Raw genomic sequence first — 26,775 nt, 5'->3', positions numbered from 1 at the left:
GTATTTTTTTTTCAGTACAGGCAGTGTTATTTGCATTTCATTAATTTCCTATTTAAAATTTAAACTTGCTATAAGAGTTTAATTAATCTAATTGATTTAATACTTTATTTTATTAGTTTATTGTATTTTTGTTAGATTTATTGGCAGCCAGTAGGCTTTCAGTAATATGTCCATGCGAAACAAACTCAAGACAATAGTTCTTCAGGTCCGTAAGGCTAACATTGACGCATCCGGGGGCAAAGCATCCAAGGGAGGATGTACTCTGAAAGCTAAAAATTTGTGAAATAAGTTTTTTTAAATTTTTTATATCTTCATAAATATGGCTTTTCTGGAAGTGATGACTGGGATTTTAATATGCTAATTCTCAACATGGGAAAACAGGAGGAAAGAGTTATAGTAAGCTATCTCTTAGCCTTTTATTTCTTCTTGAGACACATCTGTAGTAATCACATATTTGGTAGAGAGATAAGAGAGAGCGAGCTTTGGGGCTGAAAGTTCAGTAGTTTTCCTGCTGTTTTATTTTGTAAGGTTAACTGTGTAGAGGAAGTTTAAACTGAGAGTAATAGAAAGCATATTTGTGCCTTACTCATTGAAGAAGTTATAATTCGTTTACTACAACATGTTGTGAAACATGCTGTTCAGACATGTATTTTGATATAATCTTTTCCCATCAGTTTTGAAGAAGTAAGGAAATGACAGTAACAAATCCCATCTAAGGTACTTGATATTGATGATGTACACTTTTCATTGCACTGTGCATCTTAGAAACACTGCAGACCCAAGATAATCAAAGCTCTGTTTTGTAAAGTGAGATATAGAACTTAGTGTTGCATGTCAGGATTGCCAAGATTCATTGCTTTAAGTATTAGTGTTTTGATTGCTACATTTTTGTGTCTTGAGAGTTAAGAATTACTTTTTTTTGAACTGTTATCCCAGTCACTTTAGAATGTTAGAAAACTGTAGCTTAAACTGTTCCATTTTATTCATATGCACAATTATTTTGGTATTCTGAGGAGCGGCTGAGAGAGCTGGGGTTGTTTAGCCTGGAGAAGAGGAGGCTGAGGGGAGACCTTATTACTCTCTACAACTACCTGAAAGGAGGTTGTGGAGAGGAGGGAGCTGGCCTCTTCTCCTGAGTGACAGAGGACAGGACTAGAGGGAATGGCCTGAAGCTCCGTCAGGGGAGGTTCAGGTTGGATATCAGAAAAAAATTCTTCACAGTAAGAGTCATTGGGTACTGGAACAGCTGCCCAGGGAGGTGGTCGAGTCGCCTTCCCTGGAGGTGTTTAAGGAACGGGTGGATGAAGTGCTGAGGGACATGGTTTAGGGAGTGTTAGGAATGGTTGGACTCGATGATCCAATGGGTCCTTTCCAACCTTGTGATTCTGTGATTCTGTGATTCTGAGGTAGGATAGTAGAGAGAATTTATTTCTTATTCTGTAGGCATAGGAAGGGGTGCCTAGATGTCTTGTCTGACAGGATAATTTTGAGCTATCTATAGCATTACTTTGTTGGCAGCTGTGCCATTGATCTAGTCGAAGATTATTACTAGAATGAATTCTGACTGCAAAAACTTGTGGGGCAGTGTTGATAATCTGACATTTTCTGACACCATTTATAAAGGTGTTGCATTGTGTGCATGGCTGAAGACAGAGTTGGCCTCTGATCAGTTTTCTCTTCAGAGACTTAAGAGTCAATACAAAGAAGCAGCACTGAAAATATGGAAAAGTATTTTTAAAAGGGGAATATTTCATACGCATAAGGTCAGCAGAAAGGGAGAGCTCCAAAGTCTGCTGATATCAAGGGCAATTGAGAAAGATACCTGAATAACTGTTTTCTGCACTGAACTCAGCAATCTTTACAGACAAAAGATCTGTTCAGAGGTGCAGGATTGACTGAAGATGGTCATACTTGAACAGTGGCTCTGATGGCTGATGCCGACAAGAATTGTGAGCCCAAATGATAGAGACTAGCAAGACGAGCATCTGCGGGTCTCTGGGTTGGTGGTGTAGCACTGAATTGGTCCCAGTGGGACTAATATTCTGCAAGTAACTTAGAAAGAGAAAGCTTTACTCAAAAGGCTCAGAGGCAGCCCAGGGATGCTGCTGTATGGCTGCAGGAAATCTGGTTGTGGGTAGCCAGCACTATGCAGGAGAGTGCGCTTGTGGTTGTCCTTTACAAGAACTCTGCTGTTGAATTGAGGAGAGAATTGGAATTTTTTTCCTAATTACAGATTCACTGTTTCTGTATCCTGACATTTGTCTTTGCTTGGGTGTAGGAGTTAAAACAGCCTGGGGAAAAGTAGAAGAGAGGAGGGGAAACTACTGTTGCCTCTCCGTATTGCTTGTTAAAATAAGAGACAGAGTTTTACTGTAAAATGAGGAACATGTTCTCTGACAGTATTTATCTCAGATTAAGTATTCCTGGTATATGAGAGACTTCCAGCTCTGGCCACACATCAAGGTTGTTCAACAGCAGAGAACGGATAAAACACTTCATTTGTGGTGAGCCTGGGTCACCCCATAATAGAAGTTGTTGTGGAAGGGTTGCGGACTGTGGTGGGCTTGGCTGGTGACTGTTCCACTGTGATGGGGAAGGAAGCCAATTTAAGGAAGGAACCTTAAATTGATATTCCTAATGCTAGCCATGAATTGCTTCAATATGTTTGAATTTTTATAACAATCATGTGTGGGTTCCTTTTCCGCCCCCCAGGAAAAAAATCTTCCTTCTGAAGAAGAAAATGTTCTAAGTATGAAGCTTAAAATTAATACTGACCTAATTTTCCATTTTTTGTGCGTCTTGGAACATGCCTACAGGTTGGGAAGTAGAAAGCAAAAGAAGATTTGAGAAGAATGAGATGTTCTCTTTACCGGTCTTGCGTTCTCAGGGTATCAGTGTATGACTTGAATGCTGGAACTGAGAGCTTCTTTATGGATGGACATCACTATGAAAAGTTATATGCTATGCTGTCACTGCTTTTTTCTGTTGAAGTTATCAGCTTTATTCACTATATTTAAAACCTCAAAAAATAGTGTATGCTATTCAGTGCGAAAGGTTTTTTGGGAAAAAAAAATATCCTATGGTTCATGTGATCTTTAGGCTTGGACAGTCACGTATGAGTTGTGCTTAATCTCTTGTTGGAAGGTCCTATGTGGTGTCAAGTTGGGTTATTTTTGCATTATTTTTTATTTGTTGAAAAGCAATATATTGAAAACTAAAATATCAAACACCTAGATTCATTAAGTTTCAGACTTTACATTTAAAGACTTGCTACTTGATACATACTGCTACAGTGCATCATCTCAGATTATCTCAGACTTGTCTGATGTGGTGTGTAAGGTAACTATAGAACTGAACTTTCCATAATGCGGGGTGACTGATCAGGTACTGGAATGTTTTCCTGTCCTGCTAGCAATGCAATGTATATTTTTCTATAAAACTTTCCTTATTCTATCTTAAAGTATACAGTACATAATACACATTTTTTTTCTCTGTAGCATTTTCTAGGTTTTTTTTTTGTTGTATCTTTAGTTATCTTTCTGTATTGGTCTCCACTATGCACTTCTGTCTTCAGAGTAAACATACGATTTCTTATTTTACACTCTTCTCCTGCCTTTATCAGAATATTGATGACTGGAAACAAATTTCACATAAATGTGATTTTTTTTTTATAGGCTTCATTCATGAAAAGGTAGTGAGATAACATAAGAATAGGCAAAATCCTGATCTTTTTGAAATGTGATGGACTCTCAAATTTGAGAATATATTGTCTTGATTTGTAAACTGCAATAAAACACATGATGTTTTCCTATTCCGGTTTGACCTCAAACCTGAGACAATGAGGATGACTAATTAGAAATAAAAAGAAAGAGAGAAAAGAAGACTTGAATGTTGCTTTTCTCAGTGACATTGTTCATTTTGAGACAACTGCTTGGAACCATCTTTTAAGTCTGAGCAAAAAGGAGTAGCACGCGGCAGGTTGGGTTTTCTTCTCTTGTTGATTCCTTTCTCTCTGCACAGGATCCTCTGTAATATGCTGCGGCTCTAGTCCCTTCCAGATTCATTCAATCTATGGGTGATGTACTCCAGTGGAGTCTCCTTTCATTCATTAAACTTTTGTTGTTAGGGATTTTTAGGCTTTTTCTTTGGGGTGATGAGGCTTTTGTCAACAAAGGGAGAAAAATGATATCATTTGAGTGGTGGAAGGGCTAGAAAAATTTAAAAGGTTCTCTTGGTTTATGGATAGTTACTGTGTGTCCCTAAAAGAGCTATTCAGGCTTATGTCTTTAAAAAAAAGCTATTTTAGGAGATCTTTGTGGTAGCTTGGTCTTAGCCAACAAGGAAAGACATGAAGTTAGATAGTAATGGGTTGATAGAGAGTGTGAAAGATGTGTAGGGGGTGAGGAACAGACAAGTTTTTAGATAGAGAATTTATTGAAGCAATCTTTAGGATCTTATAATCACTAAACTAAAACCTGGTGGAGTTTAAAGAAATGGAGGGATTCACTTTTTATATTTTTGTGATCCTTAAGAACTGAGTAGTACTTGGAAACAAGCTAGGTCCTCCTGTAGGTAATAGCGGACAGGGTTTGCATTGTATTCTAAAGTATGTATTGTTTTATATGTGTTTAGTTTTGTATTCTTCTACTTGACAAGTAGGAGAAATGTATCCAAATTTTAGCATACAGTAGAGAGCTGAAGTTGTAAGCCTGTTTATATAGATAAATCTTCTGTCTTGTTTAGGACATTATCATCTGATAGTTTAGCCCATAGGTGAAATAAAGCAACTTATGTTGGAAGAAGGTGGAGGGCCTTGTGACAGCTCTTTTGTAAGGCAACAGTTTCATTCACAGTGCCATTTTAGCACTGTGCTTTTTTTCCTCTCGAGAATAACTTTTTCTATTAAGGACTGTAAAATGAAACAGAGTGGCTTTATAAAATATAAAGAAACTCAAATATTACTTTTAATATTAAGAAGGATGAACACAGTGTATCATCTTTGTTCTGTTAATAGGAGGTATGTTTTCAGTAGTTCATGTATTTCAATCTTTGTGGAAGATAGCCTGAGAGAAGAATGGAAGAGAATTTTTACCTACGAAAGGAAGTTATACAGTCATATGGTTGTCTTAAACAACTGTCTGTATGAGATTGTAATTTTTTTTTCTTTTCATCCACTATGCTTATTAGTTTTGAAGATTGATCCTGTTCTAATTAAATGAGTGTTTCCCTTTGATTTGATCATGAAAAATGGTCAGGTTGTTAGGATGAATTTTGTATGCTTTCAAATCTGAAGTCTTTGCACTTTAGGCTGATACTTTTGGCATGGTTTTGCAAGCTACTCTGGTCTGAACCAAATGGTGAGTGAAAAGCAGCTTTTCTTGGGAGTGTAACTTGTTCTGGGGAGTTTTTGGGATTGTCTGTACTTCACTGTGCAGCCTAAGATGTTTTAGCAGCCCTTTGGCAAACATGCTGTGAAATACAGGCCTTGCTCTGCAGAGTTAACAGCCCCAAAATAAGATGTTATTTTCCTGGTTTAAAAATTTCTTTACTTCTTTGAGATGAATTTTGTCCCGATACCTGTACCCTCCTGCTGTGAATGGGTAGTATTCGTGCCTGTATTAGTTAGCAAGAGTTGTGGTATGGACATCTTGCATGTCAGAGCACAAAGACAGACGCTAGTGAGCTAGTTAAAACAGTACTGAGTGTAAGGTTATTTTCAAATATAAAAGCAAAATCCCATTTGCTTTTTGAGTACAGTTTCATTTTCAGCACATTCATTTTCAGCAGGTGGATTAGAAGGCTGACCTTTCTGACACTAGGTACTTAAACAGATTCTTTAATGTTTTTTTCATAAGCTTTTTCATTCAGTCCTGGAGGGATTGATGCTTGCATGGTTTCTGTCTAGAAGTTTTAATAGTATGTAAAAATGAAACTTATCTAATAAGTATCTCCAATTTAAATGTATGACTTTAATCTTGTGTGTCGGAAAATCTTATCTTCTGGTCTTTCCTTTGAGTGTTGTAGATTCTTATGTTCTTACCCGCAGTTTTTTTTCCCTATTTTAATTCCTATGCATCATGCATTCCTATGTTTTTACTAGAAAAATAACAGAAATTTATGGAATCCTAAGCACTTCCATATAAATTATATTTAAAAATACATTAATCCTTACTATATATAGTATCCTTGTCTGACACATTCCAGTTTAATATTAAACTATGCACCTAGCATTTCAGTGTGACTGCTTTTGACAATGTTAAGCTAGTCTGGAGATGTTATGGATTTATTTTGTTAAAAAAAAAAGGTGATTTCCTGTTCTCCCCCCCCCCATCCTGGAAATGAGATAGATGATATAAGAAAATCAAATGGGTTACTTTAGTAAAATTTGAGTAAACCTGCAGCAGTCACCAGTGCAAGAAAATGATGAATGGGTTGTTTTTAAATTATACTCCTGCTTTTAAAAGGGATTGACAGCAAGGATAAACAGAAGACAGGTACAATAATAGACCAGTGCTTTGGGCATAAATTTGATCTCTGGAATTAAGTCTGCCAATAGTGTATTGTATCTAAACAGTGTGAATAGTGGTCTTTGATTTTATTTGTCAAATTAAGTTTGTGTAGCAACAGCTGTAGGCATTAGGCAACTCATTTAAGAAAGACTAGTCAAACCCCAGTAAACAGTTCTCTAATTGCTTTTGAAGTCACTTGTGTTATCCAGTCTATTGCTGCATAAGTGTGACCTAACTGTCCCAATTTGGCTTATGTTTTCAAATGTGGTGGTTCTCTGTGAGCTGCTCTCCCTTGAACAGTCACATAAAAAAATATTTGAGAATGAAAAAGTGAATGTTCTTTAGGTCCATAATATGATCCTAGTTACTTGAACAAGCATAAATACATTGAAGCAAACATAATCTGGTTTATTTTTCTAGTTATTGTGACAGTTACCGTAGTTGTGGGGTGTTTTAAGGATCACATCTGCATAATATCATAATTCAGATTTCATTTCATGGTGTGTGAACACTGAATTATGTTCTAGATGTCATAGGTTTAAAGCAGGTTTTCACAATTTTTTTTTAGGTCGAACATACGGCCAGACTATGCGGATACGAGCTTTCATGAGTTCAAAATGCATACCTTTAGTCGTGTGACATCTTGCAAAGTCTGTCAGATGCTTCTGAGGTAAGATTTTTAAGGTTTGTGTTTTTTTTCCCTCGGTGAAATATCTGGGTCAAAGGAGTATGTGGAAATACATGGCTAGCTGGGTTACTTGTCCAAGGCAGACAAGCCGTGAAATCCTATGCAGTATTTCTGTTTGTATTAGCAAGTTTTTATAATCACATTTCCAAATAGTAGCAGTAGTGCTGTTAAAAGCTCGAAACCTGGAGATGCTCCTTGTTTATCAGAAGGCTGCTTTATCATGATTCTTTTACAAGAATTACTTTATTTAATGCAGGAATTCTTATCCAAGGGTAAATGACAACCCTTTTGTACAGTTTTGACTACCATGGCTACTCCACGGGTCCTGTTGCTGTAGACTACCAGTCACAAGAAGAGATGGAATATTTTTGTCAGAAAATCAGGTGCTGCTGCTGCTCATAAATGTTTGATATGGGGAGATTGCTTTGTGAGACAGAGAATAACAGTGAGGCATTAACAAGCATTTGTGAATCAGAGATACGTAGGCAAATTGAAGATAGATGTTGTAAAGGTAGATAAATGCTAGCGGACAACTAATGCTGTCATGAACAAGGATTTGTAAGACTGACTTAAGCTAAGAAATGCCACGCTTTCTGCCTCTTCACTCTGAAACGTGCAAACGTGCACATGCTTGCACATCTGTGTTTTCTCACTCATTATTTAGGTTCTCTTTCAGGAGCTACCTTTTTTTTTTTTTTTTTTTTTTTTAAATTATGGGCAGCGCTTTTGTTAAGCGCAGAACGTGGAATTAAATAACCTCAGGTATATTCTTCCCTGTTGTGTATTTTTTCCTTTAGCAACCTTTATCTTGAATGGTTAAATTGACCTGGATTTTCACAGATTGTTTTTCTTGAGATTATTCCTCCCCCTCAATGCAGTAAGGTCTAAGTGACTATGAAGAGTGGTGCAGACGTACTGAATTTGGAGATGGCAGGGCTAATTTCTGAATCTGAAGCAATGTGGTTGAGTCATTGTGTCTCTGTTACTGGACTAACTGCTGTTGCTGAGAAACGGCTGTCTTGCGTTCAGGACGAAGTCCGCGTGGTGCTGCATTGTTTTGCATAGGCATGCCAATTTGCTCAAAGATGGCTTGGGTATCCCCAAGTGCTGCCTTGTGGTAGATAGACATGTCCCTGAATATCTAAACTGTATTGAAAGTCTGCTTTATGACTCAGCATCATAAAGGGCCTAAATTGCTTTTTAAAATGGATTGTCATTTAAAGCTTCAAACGTAAGTTACTGTGTGAATACCTGAAAAAAAATCTGAACCTTAGTGCCTAATCTTTAAATGGGGATAAAATCCTAGTCTTAAAAGCATCTGTGGTGAAGGATAATGCTATGTCCTATACTTTTACCAATATGGAAAAAAATATAAATGGAAGACTGCATTAAAATATTTCTGTACTTTTTACTTAAATATTTGTCTTTCAGGTTGTGGTTTCTGATATTTAAAAATGCTGAGCTTCTGAATTCAATTAAAAATGTATTTCATCACTAACAGTCTAGGAATTGTGGTAGTAAATAGAAGTTGCTCTACATTTCCTTGTTTAAATTGTTTACTCCTGTGTTCCATGAGATACCTGATTTTTGTTGAAGCTGAAGGTGTGACATTAGACTAGGATGCATAATCACTCCAAACTGGTCAGGATAATCTTAGAGATGGACAAGTCTAGTGTGAAGAGTAAGCAGATACATCAGTAGATAGAACTTGTATAATTTCTCAGAGGTACATATAAAAACCTGGTTTTATGTTAGCCAGTCAGTGAATTGTTCCTAAGAGGAAAGCCAGGCACAAGTCTGAAAATACATCGGTTTCCTCAGACTCAAATTCAGATTCCAATTCATTGAAGGGAACTGGAGAACATTTAGAGTAAGGAAAATTACTTCTTGGTTAGCAGTTCTGAATATTAACTAAAGTGTACCCTGGTATCTATCTACCTATCTTTTTTTCTTTCTTTTTTAAATGAACAAATTAAAGTCAAGAATATTTTTTGCAGTATAGCCTACAAACTCCTTGATGCTTAAATATATATCCACACTTGCAACTCTCTTGAAATGAATCTTATTCTTCATGTTGTCTAGGCAAGTTCTCATTGAGATGAATCTGTAGCAGGATAGATACATAATGGTACGATTTCAAGCGTACTGTGTCAAAGTTGCTTTGGGCTAACTTGAAGTGGAGGTTGTCACTCTGCTAGTAGTGCAGAAGAACTATCTGGTTTTGATTTTTTTTTAAATGGATAGTAGTGACAAAAAGCAGAGGAGCTGCTTGTCAATTGTCACTTTTTCTTGAGCCATTGAGGATGTCACTTTGTAGAACAGCAAATGACTTTTAATACCTCCTGCCATGTCTCTTATTTCCTTTATGCATGGAATTTATCACCTCTAATGTATCACTACCTAATTTTATTTTACAGGGGAACATTTTATCAAGGCTATTTATGTTCTAAGTGTGGAGCTGGAGCACACAAAGAATGTTTAGGAAGATTAGACAATTGTGGCAGAGCTAATTCAGGTGGTAAGTCATTTTTATTGTTAGAATACCATTTTTAATTAGGACATAAAACTTGCTAGATATAATTAAGGTTTAATTTAGCTCTAATTTGTGTTTATTGTAACATGCATACTTGTGAAACTACCGTTTATAAGCACAATTAGAATTGCGTTTAGAATTCATAGGGATTTTTATAGCTACTAAATTGAAATGTTCGAAAGCAAGAGAGAACTGTTATAGGTCAAACCCAATTTCTTCGTCAATGTTGTATACAACAAGGAATTGCTCTCATTTTAATCGTAGACTGCTCATATGTAACACCTGCTATACGGCGTATAATCTATCATCCTTGTTCTTATCCTTTTTTGTCTATGTCAAGTTTTGTTTTTTCTTCTCAGCTCCTAAAGCTGTTTGTTTGTGTTGTCTCAGCTTCCTCTTTCATCTCTTTGGTTTCCATGGTTTCTGTCCACTCGCAATACTCACAAAAAAGGTGATTGATGGCCCTCTATTTCCCACATCTAAGGACCATTTTTTCTTCTTATTTTAATCAATTGCTGTACTTTGGGAGTTTCTTCCCTGGGCACTGTCACTTTGTACTTCCACTGCTCTTTGGGACCTTAAGGACTCTTTTGACTTCAGCTACCATTTGGTCTCCCTCAGATGACCTTTTCCCTTTCTGGCCAGTAGCGTATCTGTAATTCACTCTCCAACATCTTCTATATTTCCCACTGCTAATGCCAAATGTTAGCTGTTATCATTTGACCCCTTTCTTTCCCTGTACCTGTTTGATTGGTGACAGTGAATTTGTTATGCTCCAGCCAGCTAGTCGCATAATCGTAGTGTCGTTTTGGACACTTCTCTCTGTCCAGATTCTTAACTATTCTTTCTTCTTTCTAGAGATGATTTCATGTTGATGAGGGCGGGAGGGGGGAGGAGGAGGGGATAGGACATAACTGACAAACAGACACCACTGCCTACCCCACCAATTTTCCCTCCACATTAATGCATTTAAATTACTGTTTTTTGAATACATTTGAAAGAGAAAAGCCATTGGAACACATGATGATTTCTGGAGTGTAGTTATATGTGTTGTGGAAGTTTCTAATTAATTGTTCTTCTGGCTTCTCTAAAACCTGTTAATTTCTATTCAGAATTACTTCATAACAGCTTGTGAAGTTTCTCATGTCTCACATATCTCACATAAGATACCGCAACCTCCTCCATCGGGTTATTTTCTTTTTGACATTACTGTTGATAATCTTTGTAAAATGCTATTGCAGAGATAATCTCTCTCCTACTGCTTGAACTGCATTGTGACTTCATCCACTGCTCTTCACTAAGCTGCTTCTTCAAGATTTTAGTTCTAGCTTTTTTGTTCCTTTCAAAGGTGTGTAAGCTTGTTTCTATCTTGGTCCCTGTTTGCATTACTTCTTGACTTCTGTTTGGGCTTTGGCTCACTGTGCTAATTGCCTGCTTCATTCTTTCTTGAAGTCATTAGGATGGCAGGCACTGACTTCTGCTGCAGTCAGCAAACTTTTTCTCAGTTGCTTTCCTGTGTTGGAGATCATCTGTGCTCTCCTCCAAGTCTGGACTTCTTAAAAGTAACCTTTGTAGATCTGAATGCTGTGCAAGGAATCACAGTGTTTTTAATTGAAATCCTTTTTGGAACCCAAGTTTTTCACAGAACCTACTACGGATATCCTAAAGAAAATAAACAGTTTTCCTGCATATATACTTAAGTAATGCTGTGCACTTGCTAGAGAAAACAAAATAGGGGGGAAAAAAATTACATTTCTGCTTCTTTGTAAGTAGAATAAATTATCATTTTACAGATTCAAAAGAACAGAATGTTATTTTGGATTGTACTTTAAATAATTTTTCTGATTTTAGTAAATCAGAATCTTTAGTCAAGTTGGAAGCAACTGAATTGTTAAGATACTCTTTTGTGTTACATGTTTAGCTTACATCCATCTGCTCTCTGTCTTCTCTTCAAACTTCATTTTCTTTTTTTCAGTCTATTTTCATTCTAAGCAAAGGCTCCCAGAACTCTGTAGATCTAGTACAAGCTGGAAGAGTTGTTGGTCTTCCACCTGCTCATGAGGCAGAATGATGGGAGGTGCTGGGCTGTGGTTTGCTCTGAGAGTAGATCATAGCTGCAAAAAAACCCCTTCCTAAATTAACAGTTCTTGTCATGCTTCCCCTTGTTCTATGAATGACTACGTAAAGGACAAATGGTTTTACCCACTTTGCTGAAAATGTATTTCTCTCCACCTGATGAGAGACCTCAGCCAATGAGTAGGAAGGGAAATCTTGAGATTTTTCTCTGCTGTTTTCCATTTTCGCCTTTTATTTGCCTTTTTAAAGAAAGAACTGTTGATTGAGCAGTGCTGCCCATCGTACTGTGCACAGAGTAAGGAGAGGTTTAAAGAGCTCTACCATATTCTACTTCCCCTCTAATGTCTAGAAAGGGATGGGACAATTAAGATTCTTTTAAATATTGCTTTGTGCACTTGAGTATGGCTGAATTTCTGGACCTATATTTTCACTTTTGGTGAGAAATGGTCTCTCATAAGTTATCTGCCATCCCTGCTAAGTTATGAAATGTTATTAAAGTAGCGCAGGTCAGAAAGTTATTACGTAAAATGCAACTTTTTTATTGCGTTTTGTGGAAAAAGTTTGCTGTACATGCCTGAACTTCTAACATAGTTTTAATTTTGAAGCTCTTCCCTTTGAAGTCTTTAGATAAATTAATTTATGATAAATTTAATTTTTCTAGTGGTGTAATTTGCTGCTCCTGTGGGAAATTAGCAAAGGTGGCTTAAGAGTGCTATTAGTTAAGAAATTGTGGAGTATAGCTGCAATGCTTCAATAGTAGCAAAATGCCTGGAACATTTATTGTATCGCTATGTATTTCTTCTGTTTCCAGGGGACTATTACAGCTTTTTTCTCAGGGTATAATGGACATGAAACACAACCATCCTTCTAGGAAACTGGACATTATTATTCCCCAGTCATATGGTATTAGTTACAGCCACTGACATGGAAAAAAAATATATATCCCATGATACGTGTGTGGTCTGTTTAATCTGGTATTGGTTGATTTCACGTGCTTCACAGCAGTCCTCTGTGTGGTAGACAATGCCAGGAATGATGCTACTGTCTTAATTATGTTAAACTTTCTTATTATATTTGTAATGTTCTGAGATTTGTAGTATTATTTTTATTTTTAACATTCTAAGATTTCATAGAAATATCTGTGTTTTGAAAGTTTTGGAACAGTGAGTTCTGTAAAGTCTTTGCTTGGGTTTTGTTTTTTGTTGGGTTTTTTTTTTTTTTGTAGGCTGCATGCCTTGTCCCTGTTATGTTTGACCTTTTTACCCTTTGAATTCAATGTGCGACTTTGTGGGTTTTTGTGAGAAGAGTCAATGGAAATCTTGACTGACTGCTTCTATACAATAAATTATTTTGTAACTTCTCATGACCACTTATTAGTATATTCTCTGAACTGAGTAGCCTTAATTTTTGTATTACCTCTTCATAAGCTGAACTTCTGTTCATCAGATAATTTTTATTCTCATTCTATAGAGCTGTTTCTAGAGGTTTGTTTGAAAAGACAAGACTAGAATTCAAAATACTGTAGTAAAAGCACACTATTGGGTTTCTTAAATACATTTGAATTTTCTTCAGCATTTTATGGTTTTGTACAGTTTAAGATTTTGTTTTCTTTTTAGAACAGTGAGCAGATGTTTTTGCTAGCCTCTCTGAAATGATGCTGAGAACCTCCCTGAGTGGATTAGATCTGTTTGTTTCATTCCAAGCTGCAGTTCGTGAAAATTCAAGAGAGACATCCAAAGACAGATGAAACCTTTAGAAAGACAAATTTAATAAGTGTCAGATTTAGATGATACACTTATGAGAAAAGCATAGACAAAATCTGAAGATAGATTGCGTTTTTACCATGCTATGCCTTATACACAAACATATGCCAGCTCTTCAGATGTTTTGCTTCAAAGAGGAGCAGTTCAACAGACTGTATAAGTTGCAGCAGAAAAAGATAGTTAATCAGTTGAATTAATAAATAGAAGAAAATGTCTGCATTTAGCCATTGGGGCTTTTTGTTATTGTTCCAGCCCTTTTTGCCCTAAAGTTGCAGTGCTAGTTGAAGTCTTCTGTTCTCATTTCTGCCATTTATTTAACTTATTTTTACCCTGAAATGCTGCCCTGTACGTGTTCCAGCAGTCCTTTGCATTTTCATGTATTTTGTACTTTTTTCGTTTATTATGCCCTATCACTTAGTCTTACTGTGACTTGAAATCCTCCACGTCCCCTATTTATTTTGCTAATGTTCTGAAGAACTCCTTCAAATCTGATTGCACAGTCTTAAACACAAGGCCTTACAAAATCCTTAGAAACAAGGATTACAAAATATGTATGCATGTATTTCTCTGACAGAGCTATTTTTTAGGAACATTTGTAGTGTTGTTCTTGCCAGTGGCTGATGTGGAGGTCCTCTCTTCCCTCTCTACCTCCTCTGGCTTCTCAACTGCATTCCATATGTTTCATTTTGAGGCACAGGGCAATTTTACTTGCCTGGTGGCACTTTCCCACTAGTTGGAAGAGTTTATATTTGGGAATGGCTAAGAGTGGGACCTTTGGTAAGCAAGCATAAGTAGGACACACCTCTAGAAGACAAACGGAGAAGCTGTTTCTCTTGTTATTCCCACTTTTGTTGTACAGGTGGTTCTGTGGCCCTTGCAATTTCTGCAGTATCAGTCTGCCCAAAACGTACTGCAGAACTCCAGTCTGCTTCCTAGTCTAAAACGACAAAATTAACAATCCATTCCTATTGCCAGACTGGAATTTTTCCAAGTCCGTTCAATTATGTTGAATTAAGTATTCTCAGGCAAATGTTTACTGGTTCCACAGACTATTGAATATTTCAATTAGAACCATTTTTGTAGTTTCATCTACAATCTGAAAATGTTCTGAATTATTTAAATCCGGTGCCAAACCCACAAAATCTTTTTTATATCGCTGTTCCCAGGGAATGTTAGAAGCATCATTCTTCAGGGCATAAGTGGATTAGAAAAACGTTTAACTAGGCTTTTTTATAGTAATCTTTAGTTAACCTATGAATGATTCCTTTCTCCTTCAGAGAATTCCATTTGAAAAAGTATTACATTTTCTTAGGTGGAAAAGGAGTTTCTTCAATTGTGTGATGAACTTGAAAGAAAATGTTACCATATGAATGGATAAAGGTTAGGGTTGCATTCATATGGTAATCTGCATGCCCAATAATACAGTCCATGCTATTTATGATTACATAATTTGCTCCAGCAAATTAGAAATTATTCACAAAAAGGATGTGTTTTTGACATCGAAAAAGAAGCCAGCAGCCTTCACTGTTTACCTTTTTGCTGGCTTGATCAATAGTTGCAAAATTGCTGGCTCTCCTCCAAACCTACCATGTCAAGAGCGTTGACAAGTAAATGCTCAAACCCCAAAATGTTCATTGGAGTTACCTCACTTTCTATTTAACTGCAACAAAGGTTGAGCAACATTGTTTAACTAACCATCTTTGCTCGGCCTGAACAAAAGTCACTTAGAGGGCTTGATATTTTGTGCAGAAACCTACACTGTGATAATTCTAGGTCGTGATTTGCTTTTTTCTCATTACGCAATAACTGGCTAAATGACTGGAAGAGGGAGCAGGTAGTCCCACAGCTCCAGAGTGGCTTACTTCATAGCTCCCGCATTTTAAATATTTTGAATTTTCTTTTGAAACAGGAAGGTGAGTAGCTTACTACATACCCTTTTCATTTACTCTTCATTTAGTTAGCATGTGTATCCAGCTGCTCTGTTGCATTCCTGAGAAGCAGCTTATTCCCATTTTCCAGTCTGTCCTTCCTCACTTATCGAGGCCATCTGCTACTTCTCTTGCTTTTGTAGTAAAATGTGACTATAAAAATGTGACCCAATGGTATCACGGCCTCGGTGAATAAACGAAAAAAGTAAAAATTGTGCTGAACTATGGCAGTAAAAGTAGCTTGCTGTCAGAATTGAAACCTCACTCCATTGATAATTTCCTTGGCACGTTGGTGATAAGCAGGAACTTGAATTATAATAGTTATGTGTAAAATATCTGCTGGCGGATATCCTCAAACATTTTTTTTTTTTAAAAATAGAAATAAGTTTTTTTTTTGGTCTTGTACTTGTGTAACATTTGGAAAAAAGATCTCTCAGAGGAAGCAATTCACATAATATAGAATATTCTGAAATACTGGAATAATTAAACTGTAATGAAATAACAATACAAGAAGAAGTTTGATTTTTTAAATTGGCTTCAATATGAATATAAAGGTACTAAATATTTTTCTGTTCCTGAAATGTTAATAGTGAAGTTACAAATGGCATTTCAGTCCGCCAGTGTTGGCAAAGTTTGTGGCTTTCTTTGTGATCCAATTCTTTCACTTCCCTTTTCATGAAATTTATTTTATGTGAATTATCAGCAGTACTTATTACCTTACTGAATAGTGATTTCTTTAATCCAATTATTGAAAGATTATCAATGTTTCTTGTTTATTTTGAAAAGTGTTGGGGTGCTGCAATCACCAAATGGAACTAATTCATCCTGTTGGGTTTGGGATATTTGCTAGAGGTAAAAATAATCTTCAACAACAACCATTAAAAATTAGATTCATTCTTTCCTGTTGGAGGACAGAATGACATTTCCATTTTGTTTTCTTGATAATAGATCTGGAGACCTAAATATAGGTCATCTTGAAAAAAAACCCCACACATGCCAAACTGAAATGCTGAGTCTGGATTTCAAGTTTTGCTCCCTGCCCTGCAAGTACTTACATAAATGACTTCCCTTCATTTGAAGTAAATTCTAATGCTGAGATGAAACATTAAAAAAGGGATTTTATTCAGATTTTGGCAGAAATTCTGAAAGTTGTGTCAAATTGCGAAAGTAAATACCAAAATTACATCGAATGTCAGCACAACTTAGGTAGCTAATGCCCTCAGGCTCCTCAGAAAACCTTAATAGTCTTCCTGCATCTCCTCCCTTGGGGTGGGCTTATTTTTCTTCTTTTTGTTCACTCTACAAATGTAAATCAGTACTTTTGGAATGGTTATAATAAAAGGGTTTTCTGTGGATGACCATATGATGCATCTTTGGCGCGCTGTGTAAGAGAGGTGACTGAAAGCGTATGTGAGAAGAGAGCTCTGCCAGTGGTAAACAGGCTGTGCCTCCCTGGCCCAGCCCCGAGTTCTTGGCTGGTGTGCTTGGTCTCGGCATGCCTTATCGTCTTTGCATAAAATGCTAGAAAGCCAAAGATTTTTTTTTCCCCCACACTTTATTGTAATTGTTTTTTTAGCAGAACTAAATCTACTAGCAGTTAAAGTTTTTTAGTTGATTTATTGTGCGTATGGCTTACTGCTCGCAACATATAACAGTGAAAGTTTTCAGATGTGATAAAGTACAGACTGGGCATGGGCAGTTTGTGCTTTGCTTCGACAGTGTGTGCAGTCCTGGAGAGTGCACACAGGTAAATACAGCTCTGTGTGCTTTGATAAGGCACCAGAGAAAATCTAGAGCATACCCAAATGCCTGGTATGGGATTACACATTAAAAGAAAAATGTAAAAAAATGTCCATTTTTGTGTCTTTTGTAATGTGTGGTGGCGTATGTGTACAGAAGTATTACTGTTTTGATGCAGCTGTCCTGATCTCCCACAGGACGGTGTGGGTTTTTTTCCTAATTTTAAATATTGCAAGAAAATTCATAGCGAAAGAAGCAAATAAAACATCAATGACTACATTGATGGTGTATTAAAGCAATGCTGACTTGGAATTAAACATGCAAAATATAGAAAATTTGAAGCTAAAGGCTTCAAATACATCTTATCTCAATATACATTGGCACGTTATGAAAAGACAGAAACAAAACAAAGTGTAACCTTGGCTTGCAGTGAAGCACTAAAACTTTTGAATTTCCGATTTATGAAGTACTTTTAAAATGTTTCAACAGTTAAAGAAGTGTAGTGGGTCAGCCCGCGGGGCAGGTGTTGGGCAGCACAGCGTGAGAGGCAAGCAGGAGCGTTGGCTGGGCACTGCCCAGCAGGGCAGGGACTGGGGAGGGGAGCGCGCCTGGCTTTGCACAACAGCACCTGGCGCGGCCCCGGGCGGCTGCAGGTATCAGCCAGTGGGAGCAGGCGGCAGGCTTTGCCGTAATGCAACACAGCACACACTGAAATTGCTATAGAAAAAGCGTACAATTTATAATTGCCAATAATGCCCATTTTTACTTATGTTTCAGAGCACGGGAACCTGAAGCATGAGGTAAGGATTTTGTTTTCCTTTGTTGCTTTGCATATGATGTTTGTTTTGTTGGTGACATGAGCTGCTTATTTACATGGTGCATGTCCTGTTGGAGCAAGTAGGTTTTTCTTCTGTGATTAACAAAGGATTTCTTTAGAGTGGGGGAAAATAGAAGTTGTATAAGTAACAAAGTATTCGTAATTAACTATACATGTATTCTGTTCGAAGTGTGAGTCAATTTTCAGTTGCTATGTCTTAATGCTGAGAATTGAAAAAGGTGGACATGTGTTTTTTAAGTTACAGGTGAAAACACATTGCTTCACAGCTGATGCTTAGATCCTTATTATTCCTTGACCAGATCTGGCACTAGAGCTAAAAGGAATCTATTTTGTACCAATCTCTGCCACGACAAGCTGCAGGGCAGTGAAGGATTGGCAGGGCAATGTTTGCCTCTCCATGTAAAAAGACTTTAGTTGCAGAGGTATCCAGTAGTTATGGATTTTATATAATCTGAAGAGAATGGTAAAATGGGCCCTGACAGAGGTGCCGTGGTGCACAGTGTACCTTGCTGTCAGCCCAAGCCAGCTGCAAGCTGCCCTGGGTTGTTTTCTTGCCAGCTCCGGTGCCTTTCCTCTGGCATGGAAGTTGTGTTTTGTGTGCCTGTTATGACAAAAGAGAGGCAGCACTCTAGTCACAGAGTATACTAGTTTGTAGTGTCTATCTTAGATCAGAAGTTTATGGTAATTTAACTGCTTAAATGGCACACTGGTTAGGAACAATGTACGAGTGTGTACGTTACTTCTCTCCGTAAGTGTGTACGTGTTCGGTGCTGTCACTAACATGGGTGATGGAGTTGGAAGGATGTTATCGCTGACGTGACGGGTGCAGGGGGGGATTGTGCGCAGGGCTGAGCACCTCCATGCTCTCTGAGCTGTTTCAGTGTTGCTGTGACCCCTGACATTGGTGGATGCTGGGTGAGGAGAGCCTCAGCATCCGCTAGCTAGGTCCCTGGCTGTGGATGAGGAGAAGACCATGCTACCACAGCCCGTGGCTGCCTGCCCACTCTCTTCACTGCTTCCTCAGCTGTGCCTGCTGCCATGTGCTTCCCAGCTTTTTGTGTCTGCCTAGAAATACCTGGGAAGTAAAGGCACTGAAATAAGGAAACTACAGCACGGTCTGTTTGCGTAGGAGTCCCGCAGTGCCGCAGCTGCTGGGCAGTGCTGGGCAGCTGTGAGCAGATCACTGCCTGCGCCGCGTGGACCAGGCTGCCCAGCACAGTAAGGCCAGCTGCGGGGAACACGATGGGTGAAGAAAAGATATATATTGGTTGTAGTTAATCTCTCCTGCTCCTCGGCTTCTCACCCACGAGCTTGATTTATAAATCCCTTTTGTGAGTGGGAAAAAATAGCTCTCTGAAGATATTGATTTGCTATTGACTGTTGAGTTGATCGAGTATTGTTTTCATTTTTACCAAGGTTCTTGCTCAAGTGCCTGCTTTAGTTCTCTGTGCAGAAGGAAACGGGCATAGATGAGGATTTATTATTTTGGAAAACATGGATTTAGATCTCATTCCAATAATGTAATAAGTAATGTGCTGGCACTGCAATAAATTTAAGGATACTGAGTATGTTCTTATACATCTGAAGAATTATTTCCTTAAAATTGTTTCCTATCTGGTCTCTTGGTGTATGTGACTTATGTAGCCATAAGTTATTGTATTTGTTTTTTATTTCAGTTAAACATTTCTGTTTATTCCTTCATGCTTGCTTTTCCCCCTCTTGCTCCTTCCCCTCTCTTGTGCAAATCTGTGGTTACTCACCACTCTGCATCAATTCTTATTAGCAATACAACCTCCATTTAAAAAAAAATAACTAGGGTATAATTGAGCCTTTTGTTCTGATTCAATATTTCCTTCGTTGTAGCAGCAGTTTTACATTTTTCTTCTTTCCACTGCAGCAGGATGAACTTGCATCCTTTCTTTAATTCGAGTTGTGGGATACAAAGAGAGTATGTCCAAAGACTCATGAGTTTGAAAGCTGTTTTAAAAGAAGCTTTTCATTTTGCCAGCTTCCTCACGGGGTTTAGTAATTTGGTTGTGCCTCAGGTTACTGCTTTCTGGCTTGCCTTTGTGTGTGTCCTGCATCAGCTTATATCAACTGCAAGTCAATCAGAGCAACCTAATTGTCACCATTGTTATGCAACATGCTTTTCTCTGCTTGGTTTGATTAAAAAAATAAATAAATGCATGAACCATCATGCAAGCTACCAGTTAAAACAAGTTTGCAAAAGCCGATCAGTAGTACACAGATATGCAGTATTTAATGTGACATTTTTTTGGGGTTGTACGTTAAGTATCTTTGTGTATAAAATACGTTAAAAAAAAAGAAAAAAAGTCTCAGTCTTGTTAGAGAGTTTCTGATTTCACACAGCTCTGGTTCATCCAAATTTAAAAGAAAGAGGAGGCAGGTTACTAAGTATATTTACGTACTTGACTAGAAAATAAGAAAATTAAGAATTCCATACGAAATTCTAGCTACTTAAGTACAAATCAGGAATAGTGAAAGTTTCTACCTCATTAAAGGTAGAACATAAGCAGCTTTGATACTTTTGTGTTTGTGGACATTTTACTGGGGGAGATAATGCTTAACTGCATATTTTTGCAGCGTCCTATTCGTAAATGGTTGAAACTCAGATTTTTTTCTTTGTATCAAAAGATGTTTATGTATGAACAAACTTTCTAGAGACTAAGAACCTTTTGAACCTAGTGTCAGAATAAACTGGATTATGAAAAAAATTGTCTTTCTTGCTAAGAATATTTTCAAAGTATGATTTTTCTTCAAGATAAAGATAATTGTGGCGGTTGGGGGAAATAAGAAAACCAGCTTTGCCTAGTAGATTGTGGTAATGAAAGGACTGAAATGTTCCTACATGAAAACATGTTTGTTCATATCCTGGATTTGTATTTTTGCTATACAGAAACGAACGAATGGAATCAGAAGAAACTCAAGGCACGTGGACCCAGGTTTGTGTCGTGACTTTTTTAATAGTTAAATAAAAAGAGTGACAAAGCTGTATCACTCTATTCAGTTGCATTATGAATGCTATTGTAATGCATGCAATGCTGAGAACTTTCTTTATTGCTAAAGTAGAGAAGATCTGAAGCGATTTCTCTGTTATTTCAAAGATAAGCCCAGCTGGTTGCACTCTTTCTTCCCCCCCCTCCCCGTCTTTTAAGCAGTGCTTCAGTTCTGTCTGAAAAACAGAAAGCCTCTGGGCTTTGGGTTAACGTGGCTCACCCTAATGTCCTCTGCAGTTTTAAAAGAAATAACTAAGTGATGAAAAGCAGACAGTTGCTCATAAAGCTTAGATTCTGATTTGCAATGCTGTGGATGTTTTCAAGCATTTTACTATAGTGGTGCTCAGTGCTTAGCTGTGTTGAACATAAGTTGCTTTTCTAAAAGGCGTAAACCCATCGCAGTATTATGTAGAATTTCAAAGTGATTTAATTCTTTCTGTTAGTTTATAGTAGGCATTTTTGTGGAATCATGGCAGCAGCAACCCTTAGGAAAATTAAATGCTTGCTTATAGACTCTGTACTCAAGTGGGTGAACATTTTCTCTTGAGACTCATTATGTGTCTGTATAAAATACTCAACAGTTTTCAGTGTAACTGTGATATTTTTAGTGTCATTTTTTATAGTAATTACATTTCTGTCCTTTATGTTTCTTGTATAGTTTAATTACTGGAGATTTGTTATGCAGATATTATTTGGAATAAAACTATACTGTCGATTATTAAATATTTCTAGATGTGGACACCCGAGAATAGTTGGAGTCAAACATTAAACAGGATGGCAACTCTATGCACCACATTACAGTCTGGCAGAGCTAAGCACTTTTCAAAAAGTAGGAATGCTGGTTGTGCCACTAGCATTGCAGCTGCCTTGGCTCTGAAAGTCTAAATGTTGTAACTAGCTCAAGCACACCACACCTTTCCTGCTCAGGTACATTTGACGTGTTTTGGAACACGTATCGTCACTTTGTTCCCCCTAGCAAAAAAAGTTGCTTCATGGTACACCTCAATTGTTCTGCATGTTGACTGAAGTCGTTAAAGAAAAAAGAAAAAAAATCAGCACCCTGTAACTTTGAAAATTAATACAGTCAGAGAGGGAAACACCAAGCACATCCATTAAATAATACAGGAGAGGATGAGAGTTCTTCCAAGTGGGCCTGTTTGAGTTCTTCCCATTCAGTGGTACATGTAGTGAAGTGTAGTGTCTGCTTGCAGAATAGTCCTTATTGGTCCAGATCTTTTAAACTTAGCTGTGTAGTGTAGAGTCCTAAAAGGTTAAGCAATAAAGCTTTGAGAAATTTTTGAATATACTGGTGGTTTCACTTGCTGTTGAAGTCTGAATGAATTATTTACGTGATCTTTATATACAAGGATATTTTAAAATTAGTTTTTGTTGAAGATGAACTGCCATTCAATTCGCCAGAGTAATTGAATTAAGTAGATGTTTAGAAGCGGCATGAAACCAATGCCTAAAATATGGTTCTGCTCCCGGCCTCCGTCCATTTGAGCTTTTGGTGTAGTCTTATTGAATAAAGTTCTTCAACTCATTATGTTTTTTGAAAGCCAGTAGAAATGCAGAACCAGAGATTGCTTCTAACATTATAAATTTTACTTTAATAATTAAATATTGCATCCTAATGTGCTCTGTACATTTACTTTGTCAGTTTTCAAATGCAGTGAGCTATTTTTATTTGCATTTTGTCAGCATATGTATTCTGAGTCCTGCTGTAATGCGGTGAAGAAGACTTTTTAAAGACATGAATATCTTTGGTAAACTCTTGGCATCTCTTTTACATATTCTGTGTAATATTGCTCATCAGATTACGTATTGCCTTGAGAGACAGAAGATGCTGTCCAGAGAGCAGCACTTGTCAGAGACCAGTTATTTCAGGCATTGATCCTAAGATCTTTTGAAGAACACTGGCATATAAATCTCTGGAAATCCTAGCACCATGGTGCTGGTTTTGATGAGAGAGGTAAAGTCAGAGGTAACATTTAAATCTTAATGTGCCATCTTGTTTTTGTTTTTTTCTTTTTTTTTAAAAAAAGAGAAGGAAAAATAATGTTTGCTGCCCAGACTGATTTGTCTTTAGGAGGTTTAATTTGCTGCCTCTACCTGTGTTGCGTGTTACAGTGCTGAAAAGGTTTAGGAAAGCAAGCATTTACTGTGAATCAGGCACCTGAGGTATCTAAATATTGATGAAGATTGATATCAGCAGTAAATACCATTATTTTGGGCTGCCAGCAAGTACTTGCACAAAATACTAGCACAAACTTTTCAACATCGTGTTCTGTCTTGTGTCTTTCTGTTGTCTGTGTTTGGCTATTTTAGTAAAGAATAATGAATATTAGAGGCACAGCATAGTCAGTGCTTTTTTTTATGCTTGTTAGAGACAAATTCAAGTTGTACTGACACAGCTTAGCTCTGAATGAAAAATCATTTAAGTCTGGTGAGAAGTTGTGTGAGCAGAAGGATGATCTAAACAAAACTATGTGAAGACACTGGATTGAAATTTCTCTTCTGCTAGTAAAGCTCATTGACAGAGGAATCTGTCTAGATGAAGTACCCTAAAAGCAATAGGTTGTTCATGTTAATTTGTTTTACTTTGAAAATTGGTTACAAGAATTGTGTGCAGAAACTGCACAAATGAAGAACAAGTTGGAAAGCTAAAGGAAATATGACTTTTTCCTTTCTTTATGCTGTGCACTACAACTTCAGCCTGTGGTCCAGCCTCAGATAGCTGCCTGAATTGTTCCATCTACTAATATTTATGGGAGATTGGTTTTAGATAAACCTTCTTTGGACTAATCAGCAGATAATAAAATCTATTGAGAGAATGAACCTGCAAATGCATATGCAGCCAGGCAAAATTTGGTCTAGAGTTTGCCTGGTATTGTAGAACAACATATTTCTGCTTAGTTGCATTTGAGAAGATTGGTGTCAGCTTTGCCTGAAATGGGCATATGGAGTGATAATTATGTAACATTTTTTTCCTTGTGTGAAGAATGTAATGAAAACGCTCATGCATTTGTTTCATTTTAAGCATGTGATTTGCAGTATTGACTTCCATGACAAAAGGACCATTCATGTGTGTATTTGTGAGCATAAACTAAGGCTTTGTGTGTTTCCTTGAGAAGGATAATGCAATCCAACCTATGTTTTTAATAGAAATATTTTTAATGTATTTTAATAGAGTAAAAATGATTTTTGTTATTGGAATAATACAGTGTATGTTTGGTATCTTTTTTTTTTTTTTAATGATATAAAGAGTCTAAATATGATAGATTCACAGCTTGGTGTTTTTAAAACTAGCTTTACCCTAAACACTTCTGCTAATATAAACATTGGAAGTTTAATCTCCAGAAGTGTGAAAGTGTATTTCATATCAGAAGGATAAACTTGGTAAAAATAGAATGCTGGAAGCCCTACATTCAAGATTCATTGCAGATTAAACTCAAAATCTGATCAGTGAAAAGATGTGTTCTGACTTCTTAAGTAGCTAATTTCTTTATAAGCATGGATTAAAGCTTAGACAACCTTAGTTCTTAACTGAGGGACAGAACCCAAAATGTCTTTTCCCTTCAAAGAAAGTAAAATATCGACTAGGGTTTTTTGGGGGGACACATGATATTAACAAGTAATGTGTGCAATGCAATAGCTTATGGAAAGCTGTTTTTCAACCTGTTCAAAGTTCAAATATTTGTATTCCTGTGTCTAGTCTGTATTTACTTTGTGATGTAATCCTCTAGTATTAATTTTACACAGATTATAAAGAAAATGATCTGAAGGAAATAACTGGGTTTGTGGCCTAAAGTATATACACTTGCTTTTTTTTTTTTTAAAAAAAAATCATCTTTGCAGGGAGAAGCATGGCATTGGAGATATGTTTGTTTAATTAGACATAGTGGAAAATGAAGCACATAATAACTCATATTTTGTTGAAATTGGATTGTGGAGTCTTAACTAGGTCGTGTCTTTGTTATATGTGTTTGATTACGAAGCAGTGAAACAATGTTCAGATATCTGTGTATTGTGGTAATGGTTGCATCTAGTAAACATTTGGAGGTAGTGTAATGTTGGCAGTTTAAATTTCCTTTTCAGTTAAGAATGAGGTACATTAGATTGTGAGATATTTCAACAAATTCTGACATGATGTGCTCTGGGATAGGTAAATCTAACTCTGATTTCCATTTCAGTGCCACTCCAACTATATGCCCAGCCAAAAGCAAAATCTGACCCAAATGCAATTGCTGGAATATTCCAACCTCCAGACAATTCTTCGACAAGCATGTACTTGTTATGTATAAAACTCCTCTCTTTAATTGTGAATTTTAAGCATTTTCTTGTCTTACGTACTCTCCAACCAAATCCTTGTGAGTCCTGATTGACTATTGTCTTTGTTCAGCTCAGTATAGAAAATACCCAATTTCATGGATAAGAAAAGATAACCTTCTGCAACATGAAGCCCAGTGCTGAAAAACTGGCATTCAGGAATTTATATCTCCATTTTAGCAATGGTGATTCTGGCTGTACCTCTGGTGTCCTATTAAAAAGTGACTGTCAATATTATTGTCGAGAAAAAGAATTTATCTTGGTTTTAAGCCACAGAATGAGATCTACAAAAAAACCCCAAAACTGACAGTATTAAAGCTCCCCAGTATTTACTTTTCTCATGAGACGTGAGGAGCTGACTGATATTGCTAGTAGTATCACCTTATTATGACAATCTTCATTGAGATGGATTAGAACAAGGTTTTTTCCTTTAGTTAAAGGAGTTTGTGTCTAGAATCAAGAAATATATCAATTTGTGTTTTTCTGAGACATTCTGCAGTGTTATTTTATTATTTTCCCTGTCAATAAACATGTAGGAATGAATAGCAATTCCCTTTTAATAGTTCTTGTCTTTCCTTTCAGACTGATTAGAGCAAACCACTACAAGCCATTCGTTTCTGCATCTTCCCCAGGACCTTGCTTAGACTCCCCACGGGCTTATTTCTTTCTGTTTTAAATATCTATGAAAAGCTTCTGGGGGAGTTGACGTGACGGCACAGACTGAAGTACTAGACCATACGTGAGACATTCTTTTCAGCTTTAGATACTGTTTGTGTTAAACGTAACCATGGGGTTTAATGGCTGGTCAGAGTGAATGTGTACATGAAGGAGCAGCTGACCATAAATTACGTGAGGGAAAGCCAGAAGGAATACTGGAGGAAAGAGAAATGTTTTACAAAAGTTTCTCCAGTAAAGAGAGTTGTTATTTGACAAGTTTGAGGTTTTTCTCACTGCTTACTGGTGTGGAATAACCTAATATTCATAGCACTAAAACATCTATCACATCTTTTAACTGTCCATGAGACCTGGAAACTTGCTGCACGCAGATTAACCAGAATGACCCATGTATTTATGTCCTTTTGATTTACTTTTTGTAATTTTCTGTTATAGATAGAAATGCAGCCCACGGCTTAACAAATGTGCCCTATATGGCTTAAAGGAAAAAAGACATTACTAGCTTAAAGAGTTGAAGGCACTCAAGCATCTAGTGTGTCTAATAATTAATGATCATTACGAAGTATATACAATTGTGTGTTTTCCCTAGAGATGGTTTTGTAATGTTTTTGGAGAGTTAGATTTTCTAAGTAACTAAAGACTTCTGTACATGGCAATGTATTAGGCTACAGAACCAAAG

At 37.0% G+C, this 26,775-nt stretch overlaps 1 protein-coding gene across 2 annotated transcripts in view; it reads left to right on the top strand.

Annotated features, from left to right (window-relative positions):
- Positions 1 to 26,775, top strand: part of VAV3 (vav guanine nucleotide exchange factor 3) — a 165,786-nt gene that overhangs the window by 89,985 nt on the left and 49,026 nt on the right. Inside the window, exons 16-19 of one of the 2 annotated variants that reach the window (XM_054073128.1) lie at positions 7,078 to 7,179; positions 9,615 to 9,712; positions 18,015 to 18,037; positions 20,993 to 21,038. In XM_054073128.1, coding sequence (XP_053929103.1) covers positions 7,078 to 7,179; positions 9,615 to 9,712; positions 18,015 to 18,037; positions 20,993 to 21,038 — 269 coding nt within the window. Of the gene's footprint in view, positions 1 to 7,077; positions 7,180 to 9,614; positions 9,716 to 18,014; positions 18,038 to 20,992; positions 21,039 to 26,775 lie in introns of both variants that reach the window. The other variant, XM_009555828.2, reaches the window with a different exon arrangement.

Source organism: Cuculus canorus, chromosome 8 (genome assembly GCF_017976375.1).
Source record: "Cuculus canorus isolate bCucCan1 chromosome 8, bCucCan1.pri, whole genome shotgun sequence".
NCBI lineage: Eukaryota > Metazoa > Chordata > Aves > Cuculiformes > Cuculidae > Cuculus > Cuculus canorus.
Note: the sequence above shows the minus strand (reverse complement) of the source record. Positions and strands in the feature narration are given on the sequence as shown.